The sequence below is a fragment of the Mustelus asterias genome, chromosome 4 (genome assembly GCF_964213995.1).
Source record: "Mustelus asterias chromosome 4, sMusAst1.hap1.1, whole genome shotgun sequence".
NCBI lineage: Eukaryota > Metazoa > Chordata > Chondrichthyes > Carcharhiniformes > Triakidae > Mustelus > Mustelus asterias.
Window position 1 is genome coordinate 95714334 of NC_135804.1, and position 25229 is coordinate 95739562.

The 25229-nt window shown below is 43.6% G+C and overlaps 1 protein-coding gene across 5 annotated transcripts in view; it reads left to right on the plus strand.

Annotated features, from left to right (window-relative positions):
• The first annotated feature begins 1242 nt into the window (after positions 1-1242).
• LOC144492861 (heat shock factor protein 1-like) overlaps positions 1243-25229 on the plus strand; it is a 62093-nt gene continuing 38106 nt past the window's right edge. For 4 of the 5 annotated variants that reach the window (XM_078211389.1, XM_078211390.1, XM_078211391.1 and 1 more), the window contains exons 1-2: positions 5939-6228; positions 22686-22794. In XM_078211389.1, coding sequence (XP_078067515.1) covers positions 6136-6228; positions 22686-22794 — 202 coding nt within the window. In that variant the 5' untranslated portion in view covers positions 5939-6135. Of the gene's footprint in view, positions 1313-5938; positions 6229-22685; positions 22795-25229 lie in introns of those variants that run through there. The other variant, XM_078211394.1, reaches the window with a different exon arrangement.

The following is a 25229-nucleotide window of genomic DNA, read 5'->3' on the forward strand; positions in this document are numbered from 1 at the left end:
ACATCCTCTGAACTTGCTGAGTTAGCTTGAAGATTAGTGCCAATTTGCACAAAATTGTCTACTGTCGTGGAACAGACCAACATGGAATTGAGTTGGGACTGATGCATTTGCTTCACAGAAGGCCATGGCAGTTAGTGGAGAAGAAACATTACTAAATTCTAAATGCACTGTTCTTTTACCCCAAGAACTTCAATGATCAATTGTACCAATCCCTCTTTATTCTTGTAAGTCCACTTTTTTTATAGGAACCTTTTCCTGTTCTCTTCAGTCCTTAACAACATTCTTCTGAGCACAGCATGAATGCATATTAAATTACAATTCCAGCAATTAGATGTAACAGTCTAAGCAGTAACTGCTTGCTTCTCTACCACCTGTGGTAAATACCTATTGTCTCAAACCTTAACAGATTCACCATCGGCTAAGGTGGAATTGGCCTTCCACGTGGTTTTAAAATCCATGAGCACCGTCTGCAACACTCCAGCTGTGTTGATCTAGGGCAGCACAGTGGTTAGTACGACTACCTCTGCCAGAGATCTGGGTTCAATTCTGGCCTCAGGGAGAACATGGAAACTCGTGTCACCCATGTGCAGGTTAGGTGAATTGGCAACACTTAAATTGCCCCTTAGTGTCCAAAGATGTGTAGGTTAGATATGGTAAATATGTGGGGTTGTGGGAAAGGGCCTGGGTAAGATGCTCTTGATTCTATGAAAAGTCCAAATTTAATGTTGCATTCTTATTCTGTGCATGATGTACTCAATCTAATTTTTCATTTGAGAGGTTTTAGTAAGTGTTTGTGAGGCAGACGGTCTTTTTGTTTAAATCAAATTCTGTTTTTTCTGTACCCTGGTATAACCAAAGTTTAACAATTAACCCAAAATGGCAATAAATTGCTTACTGCAGAATCTGCAGGATACACGCTAAACTTCCTCTTGATCACAGAAGGTGGAAAAATACCAGATCAGCAGAACTTCCTACTCCAGGATAAATTTAATACCAATGTAATTTATGGATAAAACAAAATGGGAGGAAACCTGCACAGAGACGAGGAGAATGTGCAAAATCCACAATCACCAAGCCAAGAATTCAACCTGGGTCCCTGGCACTGAGGCAGCGGTGCTAACCACTTACATTGTTTCTAAATTCAAGTTAGCATTCAAATTTTAGTATTCAGACATAGAATAACTTGCAATACTTTAATTGAAAGTTCCCTTTACTTATAATGGTACTACAGGTGATCAGCCGTAGCTGATGTAGTCAGTTGGCTGACCTGGCTGCTGTTTCTGTCTCTGTACTTCCTCCTGTCGATCATAAGGTTAGTACTGATTGTTCTTGTGCTTCAGGTTTTTACACTTCAGTGGGCATGTTGGAATGTTTCTTTTGAGTGAGATCCGTGCTCGTTAATGAAGTACACATCATCTGTCTGCTTCAAATACCATCCAATTCCTCTTCTAATGTTCTTGTTGTTTTCACCACCCACAATTCTCAATCCTTTGTGTCTCTTCTAAACTCTATAGGTGCCTGCAAGTCTTGAACATGTCTTACAAGCCAGACATAATGGCTTTGCTCGTCTGCAGTTTCATCCTGTGGGCAAACACACTGTCCGAATCACCAAGTGTTTCGACTTCTTGTTTCCACAGAATTGGACTATTATTTAAATGGTAAAATATTGCAGCATGCTGCTGTGCAGAGGGACCTGGGTGTCCTTGTGCAGGAATCACAAAATGTTGGTTTTTGCAGGTGCAGCAGGTAATTAAGAAGGCAAATAGAATTTTGTCCTTCATTGCTGGAGGAATGGAGTTTAAAAACAGCGAGATTATGTTGCAGCTACATAAAGTGCTGGTGAGGCCACACCTGGTGTACTGTGTACAGTTTTGGTCTCCTTGAGGAGTGCAGAGGAGATTCACTAGGTTGATTCTGGAGTTGAGAGGGTTGGCTTATGAGGAGAGACTAAGTAGACTGGGGCTATACTCATTGGAATTCAGAAGAATGAGGGGAGATCTCATAGGAATAGATAAGATAGAAGCAGGGAAATTGTTTCCACTGGCAGGTGAAACTAGAACTAGGGGGACATAGCCTCAAAATAAGGGGGAGCAGATTTCACACAAAGGATTGTGAATCTGGAATTTCATGCCCAGTGAAGCAGTTGAGGCTACGTCATTGAATGTTTTTAAGGCCAGGATAGATAACACTGAGTAGTAAAGGAATTAAGGGTTATGGTGAGGGGTGGGTAAGTGGAGCTGAATCCACAAAAAGATCAGCTATGATCTTATTGAATGGCGGAGCAAGCTTGAGGGGCCAGATCTTAGTTCTTTATGTTCCTGCTCCTAGTTCTTATGTTCTTAGAATACACACTGCTGATCACCACCTCTGGCATCAGACCTCTTTGCACCGATCATTTGGTCAAACCTTGCCTGGTTTTGATTGGTCAGGAAACACTTGCAAGCTTTGGCCAACCAAATTTGATCACAACTGCATCACTGCACTATCATCTGTAAATTCCCCTCTGGGTCATCCATTAAAGTTTATTAGTGTCACAAGTAGGTTTACATTAACACTGTAATGGAGTTACTGTGAAAATCCTCTAGTCGCCACACGCTGGTGCCCATGTACAATGAGAGAGAATTTAGCATAACCAATGCACCTAACCAGGACATCTTTCAGACTGGGAGGAAACCGGAGCATCTGGAGGGAACCCATGCAGACATAGAAATTCATAGAAACCCTACAGTGCAGAAGGAGGCCATTCGGCCCATTGAGTCTGCACCGACCACAATCCCACCCAGGCCCTACCCCCACATATTTACCTGCTAATCCCTCTAACCTACACATCCCAGGACTCTAAGGGGCAATTTTTAACCTGGCCAATCAATCTAACCCGCACATCTTTGGACTGTGGGAGGAAACCCACGCAGACACGAGGAGAATGTGGAAACTCCACACAGACAGTGACCCGAGCCGGGAATCGAACCCAGGACCCTGGAGCTGTGAAGCAGCAGTGCTAATCACTGTGCTACCGTGCTGCCCAGACACAGGCAGAACGTGCAGACTTGGCATAGACCGTGACCCAAGCCAGGAATTGAACCCAGGTTCCTGGTACTGTGAGGCAGCAGTGCTCACCACTGTGCTGCCCCCGCATCATCCTCCTTTGGATATTTCTGTTCCTTCATTGGCACTGGGTCAAAATTCTGGAATTCCACTGAACAGCATTATGGGAGCAGTTTGTCCACATGGATGACAATGATTCAACAGGATAGTCAACCAGTTTACAAAGGCAACTAGGGACGTGTAACAAATGCCAAGCTTGTCAACAGCACTCCTGAGACTGATAGATGTAGGAGGGTCACTGGATTCTGAGTCTCTTCTTTTGATGTAAAAGCAATCTGTTTGAAGCCGACCTTTAACGGACAGTACCCAATGGACCACCCATCGTAGAAGTATATTCTTGGTGGCATACATCGATTGAAATAGCAATGAAACCCCATTTGGGTCAGCTGCTTCTCTTGGTGGCGAAGCGAGCAACCTCTTGCAAGCTGTGCCTAGCATACCCTCTAATTCTATCCTTTACATTCTGCACTCCCCTTCTCTATGAACGGGATGCTTTGTCCGTATAGTGTGCAAGAAACAATACTTTTCACTGTATACCAATACGTGTGACAATAAATCAAATCAAAAATATGATGGTGAGGTCTGATTGCATGTTACCAGCCATATATTGGTTAGGTGCATACTAACTTCTCCATGAAACAATTGGATTATTTCCTAAATATTCCAAAACTATAGCTTTCTGAAATCCTTTTGTAAATTCTGATTTCTGTAAGCACCTTTATAATGTAAAATAAAGACAGAATATGCCTTACCATCACATTTGTTTCAATCCCTCCAGACAAGTTTTCACTCCTTTCAAGGCACTGTAACAGTCTTAATCAAAGTCACAATAGATTGTGATGCATTATTTTTCCTTGTCCTTTACTACACATGTTGATAAGGTGAACCAAACCAACATCCTCTCGTTTCTTCTCTATTGCCAAGCTTGGTAGAGTTACCCATGCTGGATTTTATTCTTACTTATCCAATCTGGAGATTCTCCAGAAATACCCTATTCTTCAAGCTCTTGCTCTAATACTACTCTTATTCCCTTTAGATCTATCATCACCTTTCTCTCATTTACTTCTTCCCTCTTGGGTGAAATAACCTACAGATATGGAATCAGCTTTGACATATACTGACAACACAAAACTCTGCCTCTTGACTACTCTCAATTGCCTCTGTATGGTTGGGCAGCTTGATATATCCAGTCTTTCATGATCCACAATTTCCTCCAGCTGAACATTGGAAGACTATGGTCACTGTCCTACACCACCAAAACAAACTCCATGCTCTCAATGACTCCAATCCATTCCCTCACAGGAAAAGCCAAATTGTAGCCATAGTATCCTAATCTATGGAGTTTCAAATCCCATTTCCTTTCTATCGCAGACTGCCCGTACCCTACTTCATTTTATCCCCTGCTGAAACTCTCATCCATGCCTTTGTCGCAAATCGACTCAACAATTTCTGGCTGAAATCCCATTCCCCACCCCTCATTAATATCAGTTAATTCTAATGGTCTTGCTAACCATATTTATCACCAGACACGGGGAGAACGTGCAAACTGCACACAGTTCCCCAAGGCCGGAATTGAACCTGGGTCCCTAGCATTGTGAGGCAGCAGTGCTAACCACTGTGCCGCCCTTTGGTCCTCAGAAACCTGAAATAATCACACTTTTGGACAAATACTGAAGCTTTCATCCAGTATATTTTTCAGACCTCTGTGTGTGTGTGGTGGAATGATACAATGTTAGTCCAATATGCAGATTGTAGTGAGGTAGTGTGATGTGGCATCCTGGATAAACATGTATTACTGCAAATGGCAATATAATACCTAAATAATTTTGGAATAACATAACACTTGTCATTATCACAGTTCTGTTTGTGGGAGTTTGCTGTGTGCAAAATTGGCTGTGTTTCTTGTATTACAAAAATGACTACTCTTCAAATGTATTTCAACGGCTGTAAAGCACTTTGAGATGTCCAGTGGTTGTGAAAAATGGTGTATAAATACAAGTCTTTCTTTTATCTCTGGGCAGTCCTGCATCCTGGCACGTTCAGGCCTGCTCTGGTGAAGCCTTGCTCTTGCATAATGCTATCATAGGTCACAGTGTACGGTTTCAAGCCCAACCTGCATGATAGCAACCTGCGGAATGGTGGCTCAGTGGTTAGCACTGCTGCCTCACAGCGCCAGGGACCCGGGCTCAATTCTGACCTTGGGTGACTGTCTGTGTGGAGTTTGCATGTTCTCTCCGTGCTTGCGTGTGTTTCCTCCGGGTGCTCCACTTTCCTCCCACGCTCCAAAGAGTTAGGTTGACTGGCCATGCTCAATTGCCACTTGGTGTCAGGGTGGTTGTCAGGGTAAATGCATGGGGTTACTGGGATAAGGCCTTGGTGGGGTTGTTGTCGGTGCAAGCTTGATGGACCAAATGGCCTCTTTCTGCACTGTAGACATTCTATGACTTTGAACCCATGAATATTTAGTGGATTTCCCCTGTCTTCTCTCACTCAGTACTAATTTGTATTTCGAGTCTCCAGAAACTAAGAGAAAGACAGTTTCATTGTGCTACTCCTGCAGTACACTCTTGCTGCTCAATTTCTTTCCCATTTACCAATGGGAAGATCTCCCATGTCTCCAACTCCAAACCCTCCACACCCCACGTGCCAGCATCCAATAGCAGCCGAATTGCGCATGCGCAACTCCACCCAACCAAATGCCAGCTCGCTCCCCCCACCCTCTTTTCCTATTGGTCAAGCCAGCTGTCTCTCAGACCAAAATTCTCCTTATTGGTTGGAGAGGCTGGTATGGGCGGCTCTTGCGTGTGATGGACAGCTGCAGCAAGTTGTCCCCACCCACAGGTTGAGTGGAGCATGGACTTCAGTAACAAACGTTGTTAAACAAACGGGAATTCACCTTGTGGCAAGTAAACAACTGCAGTCACCAGAGCAGATCTCTCAGTGGGGGGGAAAGCGGTGTTATAGGGAGAGGCTGGTAGGAGAAGCACATTGTAAACTTTTTGAAAAAAAACATTTTTTAAAAATTGAGCAATGAAGCAAAATTGCAACGTGCCCGCTTTCTTGACCAAGTTATGGACCTTGGTGGAAGATACAGGGACAGATGACCTAATCTCCTGGAGTCGAGTAAGTAATTCCCAAACGTTACAATGTTTTATCAGCTCCCTACAACATCAGAATGATCTCGCACGGTTACTTTTGCTTCGAGTATGGAGAATTTATTTTCTTTTTGGGGGTGGAGGAAAGAGAGGAAATCAAAATATTTAATTTTGGGGGAAAAAAAAGTTACTGTGCAGGAATGCAATGAAATGTCAGCTGAATTAGACATGGGGGGGGGGACAGCCCCCAGACTAAGTGCGTATGTTGATTCTGCTTAGTTAATGTCGGCATTTATAACAACCTTCTGTTGCAGATTAACATTTAAATTAAAATCTTAATTACCACTATTAATACGTCTGGGGAGGGGGATGGGACAGTAGAAAGTGGTTTTTAAATTGCAAACTGGAGATGGGAGTGTTTCTTCTCGATGGCAGCAGAATGTGATGATAAATATTTTTTGAAAAAACTATTTTGGGGATATCTATTTTTGGAGATTTCGTTTAATCGTGCAATTGCAGCAGCTTTTTAAAAAATATATATATATCTATATATTTCCCCTTCCCATGGAAAGAAACATTGCAAACAGAAGGAACGAGCTTTGGGCTTCAGTATTCATGGATATTTGCTTTTGCTTCTTATCAATATCGAAGCGGTGTATGGATTGGGGAGGACACTGGTTCCACACATTCCCCAGGCCTTTAGTAGCTCCCAAACCTGTGTCGCACTTTTAAATAAAAAAAAGAAAGCCGATTGCAATGTAACTTCTAACCGTGGCGGACAGGAGGCAGCGGGCAGGGGCAGAATTTTGTGACGGGTGGGAGGGGAACAGTGTGGATGGGACATAGCCCTGTGCTGAACTCCCTGTCTGCAGAGGGGGTCCGCGCTGCCCGGCCTGGGAAAGCGGACGGGATAGGGTGAAGGTCGCCTCCCCCCCCACGTGGGCCCTGCACAGGGCCGCGCCCCTCCTCTCTGATTGGCCGCTCTGCTGCGCCGCGCCGATTGGGCGGCTGGTGTTTTTAGAAGCCGACGCGCGCTCCGGGAGTGGCCGCTGATTGGCTGTCACGCTGTGTTATTGTTACAGTGGTCTGCGATGCACATGCGCAGAACGGATTCCTTATTGTCACACCCTGGGACACAGTATTGTTTTTTTGCGGGCTGCGCGGTGGCGCAAGTGGTTAGAGCACTGCTGCCTCTTGGCTCCCAGGGACCTGGGTTCAATTCCTGGCTTGGGGGTCACTGTCTGTGTCTCTGCACATTCTCCCCAGGGTCTGCCTGGGTTCCCCTCTGGGTTTTCCTTCCAAGCGAATGTTTCGGATTTCCTTCTACAGTCCGGAGGAAACCCATACAGACGAGGGGAGAATGTGCAGAGTCTGCACAAAGATGTGTGGAATTGGCCATGGTAAATTGCCCCTGAGAGATGAGCAGCGTAAATACTGAAGTTTATTTGTTAGTCGCAAGTAAGGCTTACATTAACACTGCAACAAAATTCCCCTAATCACCACGTTCCGGCGCCTGTTCGGGTCGGTGCACCTAGCCAGCATGTCTTTCAGACAGTGGAAGGAAATCAGAGCACCCAGAGGAAACACACGGGAAGAGCGTGCAAACTCCGCACAGAAAGTGACCCAAGCTGGGAATCGAACCCGGGTCCCTGGTGCTGTGAGGCAGCAGTGCTAACTACTGTGCCATTCTGCTGCCCACGTGGGGTTATGGGGATAGGACCTGGGTGGGATTGTTGCCAGTGCAGGTTTGATGGACCGAATGGCCACCTCTTGCACGGTAGGGATTATATGACACAGACAAAACATAGCGTTCATAGAGTGTGTAGGGGAGAAGGAAGGGATAGGGTGCCGAATATAATGTTATAGTCATAGCTAGGTAGGTCTATGTGGTCGGTCCATTTAAAAGTCTGAAGAAAATGTTCTTGAGTCAGTTATAAATGACTTCAGACTGTTGTATCTTTTTCCCGACGGAAGAAAGTGGAAGAGAGTATCCAGGATGCGTGGGGTCCTTAATTATGGTGGCTGCTTTGCCGAGGCAGCGGGAAGTGTAGACAGAGTCAATGGATGGGAGGCTGGTTTGTGTGATGGGTTGGGCTACATTCACGACCTTTTGTAGTTTCTTGTGGTCTTGGGCAGAGCAGGAGCCATACCAAGCTGTGATACAACCAGAAAGAATGCTTTCTATGGTGCATTTATAAAAGTTGATGGGAGTTGTAGCTGACATGTCAAATTTCCTTAGTCTTCTGAGAAAGTAGAGGTGTGGGGGGACCAGGACAGTTGTTGGTGATATGGATACCTAAAAGCTTGAAGATCTCAACCATTATTACATCGTCTCCAAAGAAAATACAGCACAGGATCAGGCCCTTCAGCCCTCCAAGCCTGCACCGACCATGTTGCCCAACTGAACTAAAACCCTCTACCCTCCCGGGAACCATATCCCTCCATCCCCATCCTATTCATGTATTTTTCAAGATGCCCCTTAAAAGTCACTATTGTATCTGCTTCTACTACCTCCCCTGGCAGAAAGTTCCAGGCATCCACCACCCTCTGTGTGAAACAAAAAAACTTGCCTCTCACATCTCCTTTAAACCATACCCCTCGCACCTTAAACCTATGCCCCCTAGTAATTGACTCTTTTATCCTGGGAAAACACTTCTGTCTATCCACTCTGTCCATGCTCCTCATAATCTTCTATCAGGTCGCCCCTCAACCTCTGTCGTTCCAGTGAGAACAAACCGAGTTTCTCCAACCTCTCCTCATAGCTAATGCCCTCCATACCAGGCAACATCCTGGTAAATCTTTTCTGTATCCTCTTCAAAGCCTCCACATCCTGCTGGTAGTTTGGTGACCAGAATTGAACACACTATATTCCAAGTGCAGCCTAACTAAGGTTCTATAAAGCTGCAACATAACTTGCCAATTTTTAAACTCAATGTCCTGGCCGATGAAGGCAAGCATGCCATATGCCTTCTTGACTACCTTCTCCACCTGTGTTGCCGCTTTCAGTGGCCTGTGTACCTGTACACCCAGAACCCTCTGCCTATCAATACTCTTAAGGGTTCTGCCATTTACTGTATATTTCCTATCTGTATTAGACCTTCCAAAATGCCTTACCTCACATTTGTCCAGATTAAACTCCATCTGTCATCCCTCTGCCCAAGTCTCCAACCGATCTATACCCTGCAGTATCCTCTGATGGTCCTCATCACTATCCGCAAATCCACCAACCTTTGCGTCATCCGCAAACTTGCTAATCAAACCAGTTACATTTTCCTCCAAATCATTTTACAAACAGCAAAGGTCCCAGCACTGATCCCTGAGGAATAGTCACAGCCCTCCATTCAGAAACGATCCTTCCACTGCTACCCTCTATCTTCTATAACCGAGCCAGTTCTGTATCCATGTTGCCAGCTCACCTCTGATCCTATGCGACTTCACCTTCTGCACCAGTCTGCCATGAGGGATCTTGTCAAAGGCCTTTTTGAAGTTCATGTAGACAACATCCACTGCCCTACCCTTATCAATCATCTTCGTCACTTCCTTGAAAAACTTGATCAAGTTAGTGAGACACAACCTCCCCTTCACAAAACCATGTTACCTCTCGCTAATACGTCCACTTATTTCCAAGTGGGAGTAAATTCTGTCTCAAAGAATCCTCTCCAATAATTTCCCTACCACTGATGTAAGGCTCACCGGCCTGTAATTACCTGGATTATTCTTGCTACCCTTCTTAAACAAAGGAACAACATTGGCTATTCTCCAATCCTCTGGGACCTCCCCTGTTGCTAGTGAGGATACAAAAATTTCTCTCAAGGCCCCAGCGATTTCCTCCATTGCTTTTCTCAGTATTTTGGGGTATATCCCATCAGGTCCTGGGGACTTGTCTACCTTAATGTTTCTCAAGAACCCCAATACCTCCTTTTTGATTTCAACGTGATTCAAACTATCTACACATCCTTTCCCAGACTCCTCATCCACCAATTCTCTTCAGTGAATACAGACACACAGTACTCATTTAATACCTCGCCCATTTCCTCTTTCAAATGATTCGAATGACTTACTAAGGAGCTTTTATCAAACAAAGTTTATTTAAGAATAGGGCAGCACGGTGGCACAATGGTTAGCACTGCTGCCTCACCGCTCTAGGGACCTGGGTCGATTCCCAGCTTGGGTCACTGTCTGTGTGGAGTTTGCACATTCTCCCTGTGTTTGCGTGGTTTTCCTCCGGGTGCTCTGGTTTCTTCCCACAGTCCAAAGGTGTGCAGGTTAGGTGGATTGACTATGCTAAATTGTCCATCAGTGTCCCGGGGTGTGTAGGTTAGAGAGATTGGCAGGCTAAATATGTGGGGTTATGGGGATAGTGCCTAGGTGGCATTGTTGTCGGTGCAGACCCGATGGGCCGAACAGCCTCCTGCACTGCAGAGTTTCTCCTAATACCGTTAACATGTAAAAAGACAATTAGCAATATCTATCAATTACAAAAAAGGAAAAAAAATCATGATATTGTATAAACTCGAACAGCTCCGAATATTATTCCAACCAAACAAGCCTTCTTACAAACATTCACCTGTCCCAGGTTTAGCACAGAAAATAAGAATGCTCATGCGATGCTGAATTTTCTAACTCTGTAACATCTGCTGTGAATTAGACCTTTGAATGGAGAATTGAAACTCTGACTTCCCAACCCTGGAGCTCCCAGCCCACCTCTTGAGGTAGAGATAGAGCCACTGCATGCCTCTAGCTAGCAAACCATCAACAACAAAATTTTCACTCCAGAAAGGCAAGAAAGACTGCTTCCAACTAGCCAGCAGAACTAATATCAGGGAGTGCGACAAAAAACATTGCAGCCAGCCTGAAGTCCAAACATCTAACTAGCCAGCAACGAAAACGGAAAGTAAGATCTCTTGTGAGGTAAGAAAAACTGCACCACCTGACTTGTCAATCCTTCCACCCCCCTCCCCAAACAATTCCAAAAAGATTGTAAACTCCAAGAGAGTGCATTAGGTCCAGATTAAAAATAAACAAAACCCCATTATATGACTCTAACAACTATAAAAAGACATTGACTCAGACAGGTCAGAAACAAAAGGCCCTCTTAAAAGAACTGCAGAGAAACATGATTAAAACACATTTCTTAAAGGCACAGTAGCATCACAGACGTGTGCACCATCAGAACAGGAGACAGTTAAATAGCAAAAATTATACTCGAATGGCCTCCTGCATAGTAGGGATTTTATACAAGCAAAATACTGTGGATGCTGAAAGCTGAAACAAAAACAGAAAAGGCTAGAAAATCTCAGCAGGTCTGACAGCAGCTGTGGAGAGAGAATAGAGCCAACGTTTTCTGTGGAGAGAGAATAGAGCCAACGTTTTCTGTGGAGAGAGAATAGAACCAACATTTGAAACGTCTCTCCACAGATGCTGTGAGACCTGTTGAGATTTTCCAGCATTTTCTGTTTTTGAAATAGCAGAAATGATGTTAATAGGAACAAAAAGCAGATATAAGATAAATGAAAAACATGCAAAATCCAGAGATTGACTAGCCTTAGAGGATTGCTTAAAAACAAGAAAGTATGAAAGACTGAAATAGAAACAGAAAAATTTGGAATTACTCAGTAGGTGTCGCAGTATTTGTGGAGAGAGAACGGAGCTAATATGCTAGATTTTCAAAAGCCCATAAGGGCAGGCACACTTTGAAAATTGCGATCTTGGATGACATCACTGCATCCTGAAATCTCCAGAATAGTTTGCAGATGACACTAAGATTGGTGGCATAGTGGACAGTGAAGAAAGTTATCTCCAATTGCAACGGGATCTTGATCAATTGGGCCAGTGGGCTGATGAATGGCAGATGGAATTTAATTTAGAGGTGATGCATTTTGGTAGATTGAACCAGGGCAGGACTTACTCAGTTAATGGTAGGACGTTGGGGAGTGTTACAGAACAAAGAGATCTAGGGGTACATGTTCATAGCTCCTTGAAAGTGGAGTCAGAGTGGTGGACAGAGTGGTGAAGAAGGCATTCGGCATGCTTGGTTTCATCGGTCAGGACATTGAATACAGGAGTTGGGACGTCTTGTTGACATTGGTAAGGCCACACTTGGAATACTGTGTGCAATTCTGGTCACCCTATTATAGAAAGGATATTATTAAACTAGAAAGAGTGCAGAAAAGATTTACTAGGATGCTACCCAAACTTGATGGTTTGAGTTATAAGGAAAGGCTGAATAGACTGGGACTTTGCTCTCTGGAGCATAGGAGGCTAAGGGGTGACCTTATAGAGGTCTATAAAATAATGAAGGGCATAGACAAGGTAGATAGTCAATATCTTTTCCCAAAGGTAGGGGAGTCTAAAACTAGAGGGCATAGGTTTAAGGGGAGAGATACAAAAGTATCCAGAGGGGCAATTTTTTCCACACACACAGGGTGGTGAGTGTCTGGAACAAGCTGCCAGAGGTAGTAGTAGAGGCGGGTTCAATTTTACCTTTTAAAAAGCATTTAGATAGTTACATGGGTACGATGGGTATAGAGGGACATGGGCCAAATGTGGGCAATTGGGATTAGTTTAGGGGTTTTAAAAAAGAAAGGGCGACATGGGCAAGTTGGGCTGAAGGGCCTGTTTCCATGCTGTAAACCTCTATGACTATAACATGAAGCAATTTTGAGTGGAGGGGTTGTAGAGAGCTAACAACCTGCATGCCTCTAATGTAGAGATTGTTCAGCTTGTTGTGGGAGTGGGTAAGGGGAATTGTGAGGGTTCGAGGCTTTTATTTGTAAACAGTGAGGAGTTGAGCTCTTGAGCGTGGCGTGAAGCTACTGGCACCACCCGGGCATTATAGTTGGTAGAGGAAACCCTGGTGATCAATGAGCAACAGACGAGAGTTTGGATTGGAGCAGGCTATTCTGACACTGGACAAAATATTGAGGAGAAGCTTCATCTGGTACATCTTCCTGGTCAGGAGGAGCACAGCAGGAGACTACAAGAGGAAGAAGTTGCTACCCAAGAGATTGGGTGTACTGCCCACAAGTTAATTACCTGCAAATGACAAGAGCGCCAGTGCCACAGGGGATTTGCACTCTGGTTTGCAATGATCTGATGTCTTGTGACTTCATAGGAATCCTCTACCTGTAACCTCCAAAGTCACTGTGGAGCTAATACTACAAATGTGACGTTTGTCAGATTGTTATGTGTTGGGACTCTTTCTTTAATTCAGAGTTAAATGGAGAAATGAAGGGTCATGTGACCTATTCTGAATTCTACCTGACAAGAAGGTTGGATGGCTTGGTTGTTAAACGTTAAAGGAGAGCCGTAGGTTATTTTGCCAGGGAGAAAGTGCAAAATATTCATTTCTGTAGACAGTGGCAAGGGTTTGTAAGGGAAAAAATCCCAATAGGTTAGTAAGGTTTTTAAAATAATTAGACATTAAGACTCTGACAGAACTATCCGCATTGAGTTAAATGAGTTTAAAATAGATTTAAGCTAACAATAAAGCAGTTTACACCCATGAAATGCAGTAAGAGATTTAAACAAGTGATTATGATTTAAAAACACATGCTGATATTTTGAATGTAATAATGTATTTTGAAGAATCATTGTTCATTTTAGCCAAGAGTACATTGCCGCTAAGCATAATGGTAAAGGGCACTAGGACAGAGCCATATTCTAAGGGAATATTGAAGCCTTGGGAATATGCAAGATTATTATTTAGAACACTTAATCAAATTTCATGAATAGGGTTTATTCACTGTCCAGATAAAATGGATGCATGCCCAGACGTGGAGTCATGTGTTAACCTGGTTTGGCAGTGACCTATAGGGGAACTCATGGGAATGTTCATTTGAACTTTGTGGCTAGTGTCTGAGGTTACTAGACAAAACAGGAAGTGTGATTAGCTAAGGCAGGAGTTAGCTTCCGGATTCTAAGGACTAATGAAATGCCATTATGCTGGAGGGTAAGATGCGATTGGCTAAAGTATATGATAGGTATTATTGTTGATTTATGTATATTGAAAATGATTGATTTAAAGCTCATGAAAGGCGGGAGTAATTGATAAGAAAACCTATAATTGATCTGTTTTGAATTATATACATCAGAATTCATTGGAGCGGTCTCGCTGCTTTATCTCTGAGCTGTCCCGACCCTTTGATTTCTCCTAGTGGCCGCTGGTCAAAATAAAGGTCACGTCTTTAAGTTGAGAAACTGGCTTCGTGAGTCTTGTATTGTCCGAAATTTCTGACGATGCACACCACCTCGGAAACCCCACTAATAGGTTGCTAGCGCCTTAGCGATGCAACTGGCTGCATGATCAGACAGTGTTAAGGAGAATTATGGGCACTCAATCTGCTCAGCTTGTGTGTATATTGGTTTATACAGAGTTAGAGGCTTGTCACTTAGATGTCACTTTCCACTCACCTTTCCAAACCATATCAGATCATTGAAGTGTATTTTGCATGGCACCCACATCCTCTTTGTGACTCCCTGGCTGTTGATAGCCAATTCCATCCATGCCCTCTTGGAGGATTTCTTCAGGACAGAGGAAACAACAGATGTCTCTTCTTGTAGATCTGCCAAAACCTCAAGAGAGGCATCAGAAAAGCTTGGGGTAACCCAGGTTGTCTGCCTAGGTCAGCACTGAAGCGCAGCTCTTGGCTGCGCCATACCTTCAGGCTATGGTAAGCCATAGAAATGGTCATTGTTTGCTCTTTAAAATCATCGTCCATTACTAGGCTTTGCCTCTGGGCCACTCCCAGTGCCACAAGTTGGATGCTGAACTAGTCTTCAGACCAATTAGGGGCTTTGCATGTGGGGTTGGGACCCTGAAATGATCTGGGTGTCAGGCTCCTCACTCTGGATTGAAAATCCAGCCCAATGTTTAGGGTTGATGACCTTTCGTCTATGCCTTTGTGATCTGGTCAGTCTCCCACATGCTGTAAACTTAAGGGCATCCAAAACTATGCTGCACATGTCTTCACTTGCACCAAGTCCTGTTCACCTATCGTCCCTGTGCTTGCTGACATATGTTGGTTCCCAGTTACGCAACACCTCGATCCTAAAAGTTCAAGTCCTTGCTTTCGAATTCCTCCACAGTTTTGCTTCACCTTATCTCTGTAATCTCCCTCAGCTCCACAACCCTCAGATATTTGTGCTTTGTTAATTGTGGCCTCGTCGGCATTCCTGATTTTAATCGCTCCTTCATTGCTGGCTGCATCTTCAGCTGTCAAGGCCATAAACTCTGGAATTCCCTTCTTAGCTCTCCCTATCTTTCTTTAAAACCTACTTTGACTAAGCCAGACATCCTAATTCCTCTTTTTGTTACTCTGTGCCAAATTGTGTTTGCCGCTCCTGTGAGGCATCTTGGGATGTTTTGTTATCTGAAAAGTTGTTGGAAGTGAGTACCCATACACATTGTAACCTTCCGATTTTTCAATTCAAATGTTGGCATCCTTGTTGAGCAATTCCTGATGCTTGTACCAACTCCTAGATTCCTAAAACTGCCCTCTGAGTTATGAATTTGAAAACATGACTCAACAGGAATCTTGGAGCAATGTAATGATCATATGACTTCATACTGTGATTGCAATTTGTGCCTCTAGTGTCTGAAAAAAACTGTATACACAATAGTCAGTTTGACTATTTTATATTGCAAGAAATACTTGATATTACAGTTAAAAGCAAATGCCACAGACTGCTGGAAACAATCTGCAGGTCAGACATGTGTGGAGAGAAGAAAGTAGGATTAATGTTTTCGGTCTTAACCCAGCCTTCTTTTCTCTACAAAAGCTGACTGACTGCTAATTGCTTCCAGAACTTAAATCAGTTTTGTTTTACAGTGGCAGTATTGGAAGTATATGTTTTCCATTTATCCTGTGTAGAACCTCTCCTGCATAAAAATTGAGATTCTTTTCCATGCTTACAATCCAATGTAAATTGCATGGCTTTTCATAGATTTATGTCTCATAAGCAATGATCAACAAGGATGCAGAGAATAGCAATCTTATTTGTGATCTTTAAATTCAAATTTTGTGGATACACTTCATAAGACAATTATATTGTGAAGATCAACAGTATAGAATTACAGTGACCACAACAGAATTGCTCAGTGTCTAAACAAGCCCCAAATGACCAGTTTTAAAAATTGAATATTATAATTGATCTCCTTTATGGCATTGCAAGGAAGGTCTTGTGACTCTGTGATAGTGGTCCTACCTCTGGGCCAGAAGCTCCAGGTTCAAGTTCCATCTCAGCTCTTGAGGGTTGATTATCAGCCTGTAAATCCTTCCAATGTACCTGATGGCAGGCTGTAAGAGTGGGACAGTTTCCTGATCAGCCATACTCCAGAAGACCATGGCAAACCATTGCAGTACCCCATATAATCATGGACCAATGCAATGGAAGTCTATGGTCACCAATGCCCTCTTGGGGCATGGTACCTGAAGGAGGAGGTTGCTTGTTAATGAGAAGTCCAGACCAGATGCTGTTGCCAGTTTAAGTGAAGATAGATTGTGAAGTTAAATTAGGGCCCAGTCTGTGGAAGGAGATACTTGAGTAGGCAGGAGAGTGAAGGGGAAAAGAGATGAATTAAGAGTGTCAATACAAAAAGTGGGGTAAGGTGTCTAAAAAGGAGGCGGGGTGGATCGTGGACAGGTAAGAAACAATGACATATTTGACAGACTTTTCACAATGGGGGATAGGCCCAAAAAGTCAAATGAGTCCATTCAGGCTTGGAAGACCCATTAGCAGATGTGTTGAGGGGAAGGGAGGGGAGCAGGTAATGTAGAAGAGTGATGGGAGAATTTCTATGCGAGAATAAAGAGAGAAGGGAAGGTAATGACAAAGTATTTTTAAGTGTGGGAAGCGGTAAGCGTAAGTGTGGGTTGGGCAGACTTGAATGATTGCAAGGGGTACTTCGTTAGAGAAGAGGCATATCAGTTGGGGAAGGGCCATCCGTGAAGTTGGTGAGTAAGGAAAGGTACGTGTAGATTTGTTTTTCATGTGGTTGGTGAGGAATTGGGGTTCGATTGAAAAGAGCTTTCAGCATGAAACTATATGTGAGGAGGGAAAGGCCAAAAGTGCATGTGGGCCTTAAGAGTGTGAGAAGCAGAACATCGGAGGAAGATAGGGTAATGCAGAGGTGAGTTGGGATAGGATGGCGTATGGTGACTGGAAGTCTCACCTTTGCTGGGACGGTGTCAGCTTTTCATTAAAGGTCCTAATTGTCCCAACAGTTTGTCCAAATTGCTCAGATTGTCCAGGGTTTTACCTTTCCTTGCTTTCACACAGCATCAGTGTGTCTCTATCTACATTTTCTCTTGCCTGAGTTCTCTCCCCTTTACCCGACCAATACAACAAATCTCAATATCAAGCCTTAAAGCTTGTTATTTAAGCAGACTTGGAAAAGTCTTTTGTGGGTGCCAACTTCTTTTAAGCTTGCAATATCAAAGCGCTGGGGCTGTTTTATAGCACTGACAATTGGATCCAAGAAATGCTTTAACCCCACACACCCCTCCCCATTTGCAACAAACCTGAGTATGTCGCCCTAATAAGGTGCCTTTACTGAATGGATAAAACAATGAATGAGTTCTTTCCTTCTGTAAGGCTCGAAGTTGAACAATTCACACTAGCCATTTTCACATGGTTTGAATAATCGTTATAGAACCATGTACTTGTCACTGAATCTATTAATTCAGCACCAATAATTTCATTTGGAAAGGATCGCCAGTAATGTCTTGCAGTATTAGGGCACCATCACTATTCCTTCTATATAATGTGAAACTTTCTATTCTAAGAGGCATAGCAAGAAACATTCTAACAGTATAAAGACTGACAATGCAAAGCTTGAATTTACTGTAAGCCAGAGTTTTGCCAATGTTCTTGTTTTACTCATTGGTTAACAAAGCATTTTTCTTTCTCACATTCCTTCTGCAATGTGTTTACATTCAGGATAGCTCAGTTTGTGCTACCTACAGATTGAAGCATGTTTTGCGTACAGGTTTCAATGTGAAGAGTGCAGATTGTTTTGTATTGTGTATAATAGCTCAGTAAATAATGATCTTTGCAAACAGAATTGCAGTTTGACATGTACTATATCGAGAATAATCCGCATTGCAGCATGTTAGATAATATATAGACTGCAGATCATTTATATATATCTTGAGTTCTCTGCCCGAAGGCAGGACTAATGCACAGAACCATGACATCCACCAAGAGTTGGGCAAGTAGACAGGAAAGGGGGATTGAACCCCATGGTATTGGTACCAATCTGGTTCACACTGGCCATCCATCCAACTGTTCCCCCCCCCCCCCCCAAACCCCTGGCAAGGAGTCAGTATTACTGTGGCATGTTTCCCACCCCCCTCTCCCCCCCCCCCCCAAACCCCTGGCAAGGGGTCAGTATTACTGTGGCATGTCCCCCCCTCAACCCCTGGCAAGGGGTCAGTATTACTGTGGCAACATGCATTTTATCTGTATGTTGCAGTCTGGAACTATGGATGGTGATAGTAGAGGCACAGATTTTTTTTCCCCAATCACATGACTGACCAGGAATCTCTCCCACTCGTGCTATCTGCCATTGATATGTGTCAGCAGGATTTACAATTTGATACTCAAGCTGTTTGGCTACATTATGAACACACCCTCCTTAACCATTGAGATCTGGAATGGGACTTTGCACCTTTGGCCTACTGAGCTGACCTTGCCGCAACGGTATATGTTCTGAAGTGCACTGATAAAATGCCGTATAGGTAGGGCTGGATCTTCCTGCAAGGCAGAGTGTACTACCAAAGGTGTGATTACTGTATTTTCACCAGCTGCCCTGCCCTCAACACCATTTTCTTGTGTTGAGGCTGCAACACATTGGCTTGGATTTGATGCAAGCAGGAGCCTTCCTTTTAACGAAGGAGGAAAGATAAATGATCAAGTCAGTTCATGGCTCTCTTAACACTTTCTAATGCCCAGCTGATCAGTGGTATCAGCAGAAGTTCAATGTGTTATTTTCCTGTAAATAGCAGTTTGAGCTGAGGGGAGCCAAAAGGAAGGTGAGAGGAAAAAATAAAGACAGTGAATTGAGCTTATGGTGAGACAGAAAAGGTTGTTTATCAACTTCATGCATGGCATTTCTACATCTGCTATGCAGCAGACATTTTCAGAAAGCTCTGTACGGAAGCAGCAAATGACCTTGTTCAAGATTCCCTCTGTGCATTCGGATCTATTTCTCATGTTTTTGTCATCCTGTTTCACACTGAAACCTCTTCTAAAGCCAAATTGGTCCACCTTTCCATGACACCATGCCCATATGGAGAGGGATGAACTGTTGAGATGTGTCAGGCCATCTCCGGAAACTCGCACTCCTGTGGGTTTGTGCAGGGAGCCAATGATTGGGTGTTTTAGTAAGGTTGTCAGCTCTGACTGCACATATTCCAGGAGATTTTATCACATCTGCCTTCAACTGCCCTTCCCCCTAGACTCCTGCCTTTGGTCACCGAGTATGTGGGGGTGGGGAGGGGGGTAGAAAAGGCCCATCGAAGTAGAGGGAATTTTGTGAGGAAGCGGTTACCCCCTGGTATGGTGTGACAGCATTAGTTTACAATCCAGCAGCTGATTCCTCCACTTTAGTATTAACATTGGACTTGGAAACCTGCAAACATTTCTATGCATTGCCACCCAGTGGTATTATAATGGAATTGCATAAAAACTGAGACAATGGCTGGAGTGAGAATTACTGTGCAACATGCAATAGGATTTTTAACATAGCGCCATCTGTATGTGTAACTGGTACTGCAGTTACATCTTGCCACTTATAATGCTTTTTCCTGAAATGAGAGATTTTGTTTTACAAAATTGTACTTTGAAACTGTATGTGTGCCTGTGTCTGCCCAACTCTGTTCTCTATATTTTTTAAGGGTTAAAAAATAGAATGACCATACCAGCACTGAGAGGTTATACCCATCTCAAAAGACTTAGCAGATTATGAAAGAACTTGATGGGATAAATTTAGAAAATATGTTATACTTGTGGGCAAGATCAGATGTAGGGGTAATAAATGTAAGATAGTCACTAATAAGTTCACGAGGGAATTCAGGAGAAACCTCTTTACCAGGAGGGGTTAGAATGTGGCGCTCCCCACCTCCTCTTATTGTGTTGTACTTTGTGTCTGCTTTGCATCTATTTTTGATTCTGGAGATTCTGATGGAGAAATCAAGGAAACAGTTGTAATGCTTCAGGTTTTTTGACCTTATACTGAACTGCCCTTGGCATTTCATATACATTGATTGGGACTCCCTTTATAAAATTAACTATAGTCACAAACTATAGTTCATGCGGTTCGGCCGCATTTGGAATACTGCGTCCAGTTCTGGTCGCCACACTACCAGAAGGACGTGGCGGCTTCAGAGAGAGAGTACAGAGGAGGTTTACCAGGATGTTGCCTGGTATGGAAGGGCCTAGTTATGAGGAGAGATTGGGTAAACTGGGGTTGTTCTCACTGGAAAGACGGAGGATGAGGGGTGACCTAATAGAGGTGTATAAAATTATGAAAGGCATAGATAGGGTGAACGGTGGGAAGCTTTTTCCCAGGTCGGTGGTGACGTTCACGAGGGGTCATAGGTTCACGGTGAGGGGGGGGGGGAGGTTTAACACGGATATCAGAAGGACGTATTTTACACAGAGGGTGGTGGGGGCCTGGAATGCGCTGCCGGGCAAGGTGGTGGAGGCGGACACACTGGGAACGTTTAAGACTTATCTAGATAGCCACATGAACGGAGTGGGAATGGAGGGATACAAAAGAATGGTCTAGTTTGGACCAGGGAGCGGCGTGGGCTTGGAGGGCCGAAGGGCCTGTTCCTGTGCTGTATTATTCTTTGTTCTTTGTACATTTAAATAAAAAGATGAATTAATATTAAGCATATAGATTTACCACATTCCCCACAGGCAGAATCTTGGAATTCTGGAAGAATATTGAGGAGGACAGGAGAACCATCCCAACAGTAATAGAAAATGCAGAGGTTATAGAAAGGGAGGAACATAGAACTATTATCATTCGGGGGAAAGGTATTGAGCAAACTATTGCGATTGAAGGCAAGCAAGTCCCTGGGGCCTGACAGCCTGTATCCTAGGGCCTTCAGGGAAGTGGCATTGGGGTTAGTGGATCCATTGGTTATAAAATTTCAAAATTCCCTGGGGGCAGGAAAGGTTCCAGTGGATTGAAAAAATGCTAATTATTCAAAAAGGGTGGGAGGCAAAATGTAGGAAACTATAAGTCAATTAGTTTAACATCTGTCATTGGGGAAATTATTAAGGAAGTAATAACAGGACGTTTAGAAAGTCAAAATGCAATACGTCACGGTCAGCATGGTCTTATGTAAGGTAAATCATGTTTGACTAATTTGCTTGAGTTCTTCAAGCAAGGTGGATAATGGGGCTCCTGTAGATGTAGTGTATCTGGATTTCCAGAAGGCATTTGATAGGGTGCCACACAAAAAGGTTAATGCACAAGGTTTACTCCTTTGGATGGTGAGTTGAATCTGTTGAGGCCTTCCGGCCCTGATACTTTCAGCATGCTGCAAGAGACAGAGGCACTTCCTGCCTCGAGTTACTACCTAGCTAGAGAGACAAAAACACTCTCTTCAGTCTGGATTCCAAACAGCTTCTAACTAGCCAAACTGAAAGTAACTCTGGATTTCCCTATAAAGGAGCCACCTGACCTTGACCTGTCAATTAGTCACAAACCAGACAATTCAAAAGGGTTGTAAAACTCCAGGACATTGCAATAGGCCCAAATTAAAAATAAACATAGCTGCAATTGTCCTGCTACAGCAACCATGAAAGATACAGGAACAGAAGTACAGCAACAAGCACAAAAGGCCAAGCCCTCTTAAAAGAACTGCAGAGAAACATGGTTAAAATACATTCCTTAAAGGCACAGTAGCGACACATTATTCGTGTACTCCATAGAAGTCACTCACTGTAGTAATCCACCGTGTACACTTGTGTCCAAATACTTTTCCCTTCATGGGAATATCAGGGACCAGAGAAAGCCTCTCCCATTTATTTTGTATATATCTCAACCAACAAACATCAACAGAGGTTGATCTTGTTATGTGGGATTTATCCATCAATTAAGTAGCAGCAGCAGGACCACACTTTCAATCACTCCAGGTCCACCAAAGTTAAATAGGACAAACCAGTAAATATATATCTATATTTGCATATAGATCACATTGTACATGCTTCAAAGGCTAACCAAAAGGGGAAAAAATGGATTTAAAAAAAAACATAACTTGATTATGAGCTGTATTTCCATATTTGTGTAGAATTCATCAACTGTGTGACACACAGCAGGATGGGAAATTTGAACTTCCATTCCATGACTCCGTTTTCTGAATTGCTGCGTCTCCCTCCTATTATCTGATTTTTGTATTTGTACATGACAAGTTTATTCATTTGAGCTGTGAGAGTGTGCCTGATGGTTACTGTTTTTAATGTTTGCAGAATGGCACCTGTTTTCAGGTGTCCAACGAGAGGCGTTTTGCTAAAGAAATCCTCCCCATGTACTTCAAGCACAACAATATGGCAAGCTTTGTCAGGCAACTCAACATGTGTAAGTACATTTGGAGCGCTGAAGTTTATTTGTTTTGGATGGGGTGTAAGATAGTGAAGGCTAAGGATTTGCAGTTTTCATTCAGTTTTTTACATGGCATCGCAGAATACAATCTCCAAAATCCTAGAAAATCTAGAAATCTTGTGTAATTAAAGTGAATTTGATTTGATCTGCCACTGTAAAACAATGGGTGTGACCTTAAGATTGCGCGAGAGGTGAAAAATCAGGTTTGTGGCACAGGGTGGGCCGCGGAGGGCTTGTGACGGGGAACCCATTGGGAGAATCCCAATATCCCAGTGGCAGCACAGGTCACTGGCGTGGGGGGGCGGGGGGGATGTGGTTGTACTGCCGCCAATGATGTTGGGGTAGGATGGCAGGAGGTCTCTCAGTTCGCTGGGAGATGACGGTGCCTGCGCACTGCTGTTCAAGCAGTCTGCAGCCGGTTTCACCGGTTACCTTCGGCTCACCCAAAAGACAGGTCTGAAACTCTCCCATTTTCTCGCTCGTTTGGCACTTTTGTTTCGTAAGATCGCACCCTAAGGCAGTCATAGAGGTTTACAGCATGGAAACAGACCCTTCGGCCCAACTTGCCCATGCCACTCTTTTTTTTAAAAACCCCTAAGCTAATCCCAATTGCCCGCGTTTGGCCCATATCCCTCTATACCCATGTAACTATCTAAATGCTTTTTAAAAGACAAAATTGTACCCGCCTCCACTACTACCTCTGGCAGCTTGTTCCAGACACTCGCCACCCTCTGTGAAAAAATTGGCCCTCTGGACACTTTTGTATCTCTCCCCCCTCACCTTAAACCTATGCCCTCTAATTTTAGACTCCCCTACCTTTGGGAAAAGATATTGATTATCTAGCTGATCTGTGCCCCTCATTATTTTATAGACCTCTATAAGATCACCCCTCAGCCTCCTACGCTCCAGAGAAAAAAGTCCCAGTCTATCCAGCCTCTCCTTATAACTCAATCCATCAAGTCCCGGTTGCATCCTCGTAAATCTTTTCTGCGCTCTTTCTAGTTTAATAATATCCTTTCTATGATAGGCTGTGATGGTGATTCGTGCATGTTGACCATTTTCATTGAACTGGGCACGAAATGATTATTTGTGTTGTATTTATCGGCAAGATAATCAACATACAATGGTCATTTAGAAAGCTAAAGTGGGTTAATCTAATGATTGAGAAAATGAACCAAGTTTAGACCAGCCAGATTTATAATCTGGATGACTCTCATTCAGCAAAAGAAGATATAGAATAATGATTAGCTGCAGACAATTTAAAAAATATATTTAATCCTGAGAAAAATACATTTTGGCTAAAGGAAACTATTGGTTGAGTGTAGTTTCACATGAAAATATTTCAATAACTCGATGGGGGGCTGGAGTTAACTGGAAGCAAAGATACTTGAAAAAGTGAGAAAACAAGTGGTTTGAGAGCCCAGGCATTCACTCATTTGTTGGAACGGCTGTTCTGTAGCTTGACATGGAGGGTATGAGGGGTTATGGTGATGGCTGCAGGGGCATGAATTGGCATGGATGACTTATGGGAAATATGTGGGGTTAGAGAGGGGTGAAGGCCAGAACGCTGTTCTTTGTTTTCGCCATCTATATTAAAACTGGGACAAAGACCAGGAGCATGGAAGTGGGGGACCTTTGAAACAGACCACCATGGCTTTCAGCAACCCCTGTTACTGCCTCTTTACTCTTTGAGGTTAGTGGGCCCGAATAGATCTAGCACACCCTCCAAAGGATGTGCTGGGAAATTTTCTAACTCCCTCTACCTGCCTTGGTGATGAAAATCCAGGCCCAAGTGTGGAAAAGTTCTGAGTAAAAGAGAAATTGATGAAGGAACAGCAGCGCAACCAGGGCAGTAACAACAGACGCGGTGGACCAAATGGTCTCCTTCTGCATTGTGACGATTCTGTGAAAGCCAAAAAAAGTTTATTTATTAGTCACAAGTAAGGCTTACATTAACACTGCAATGAAGTTACTATGAAATTCCCCTAGTCGCCACACTCTGGCACCTAACCAGCACATCTTTCAGATTGTGGGAGGAAACCGGAGCACCCGGAGGAAACCATGCAGACATAGGGAGAACATGCAAACTCCACACAGACAGTGACCCAAGCCGGGAATCGAACCTGGGTCCCTGGAGCTGTGAGGCAGCAGTGCTAACCACTGTGCTACCGTGCTGCCCAAGTGTGTGAGGGAATGTAGGCAACAAAACTAAGGACGAGAGTAAGAACCAGGGAGAGAAATGGAAGCTAATAGGCCTGGGCTGACTGGAGAAACCTATTTGAAGTTATGGTGAGTGGTACAGAGCCAATGGAGGGAGTGTTAGTGCTCCTTGTTTGATGTCTCACCTTTTTGTCAGTTTCAGACAAGTTGTGATATAGCCAGAAACTGTGGGGTACAGATCATTCGGGCCA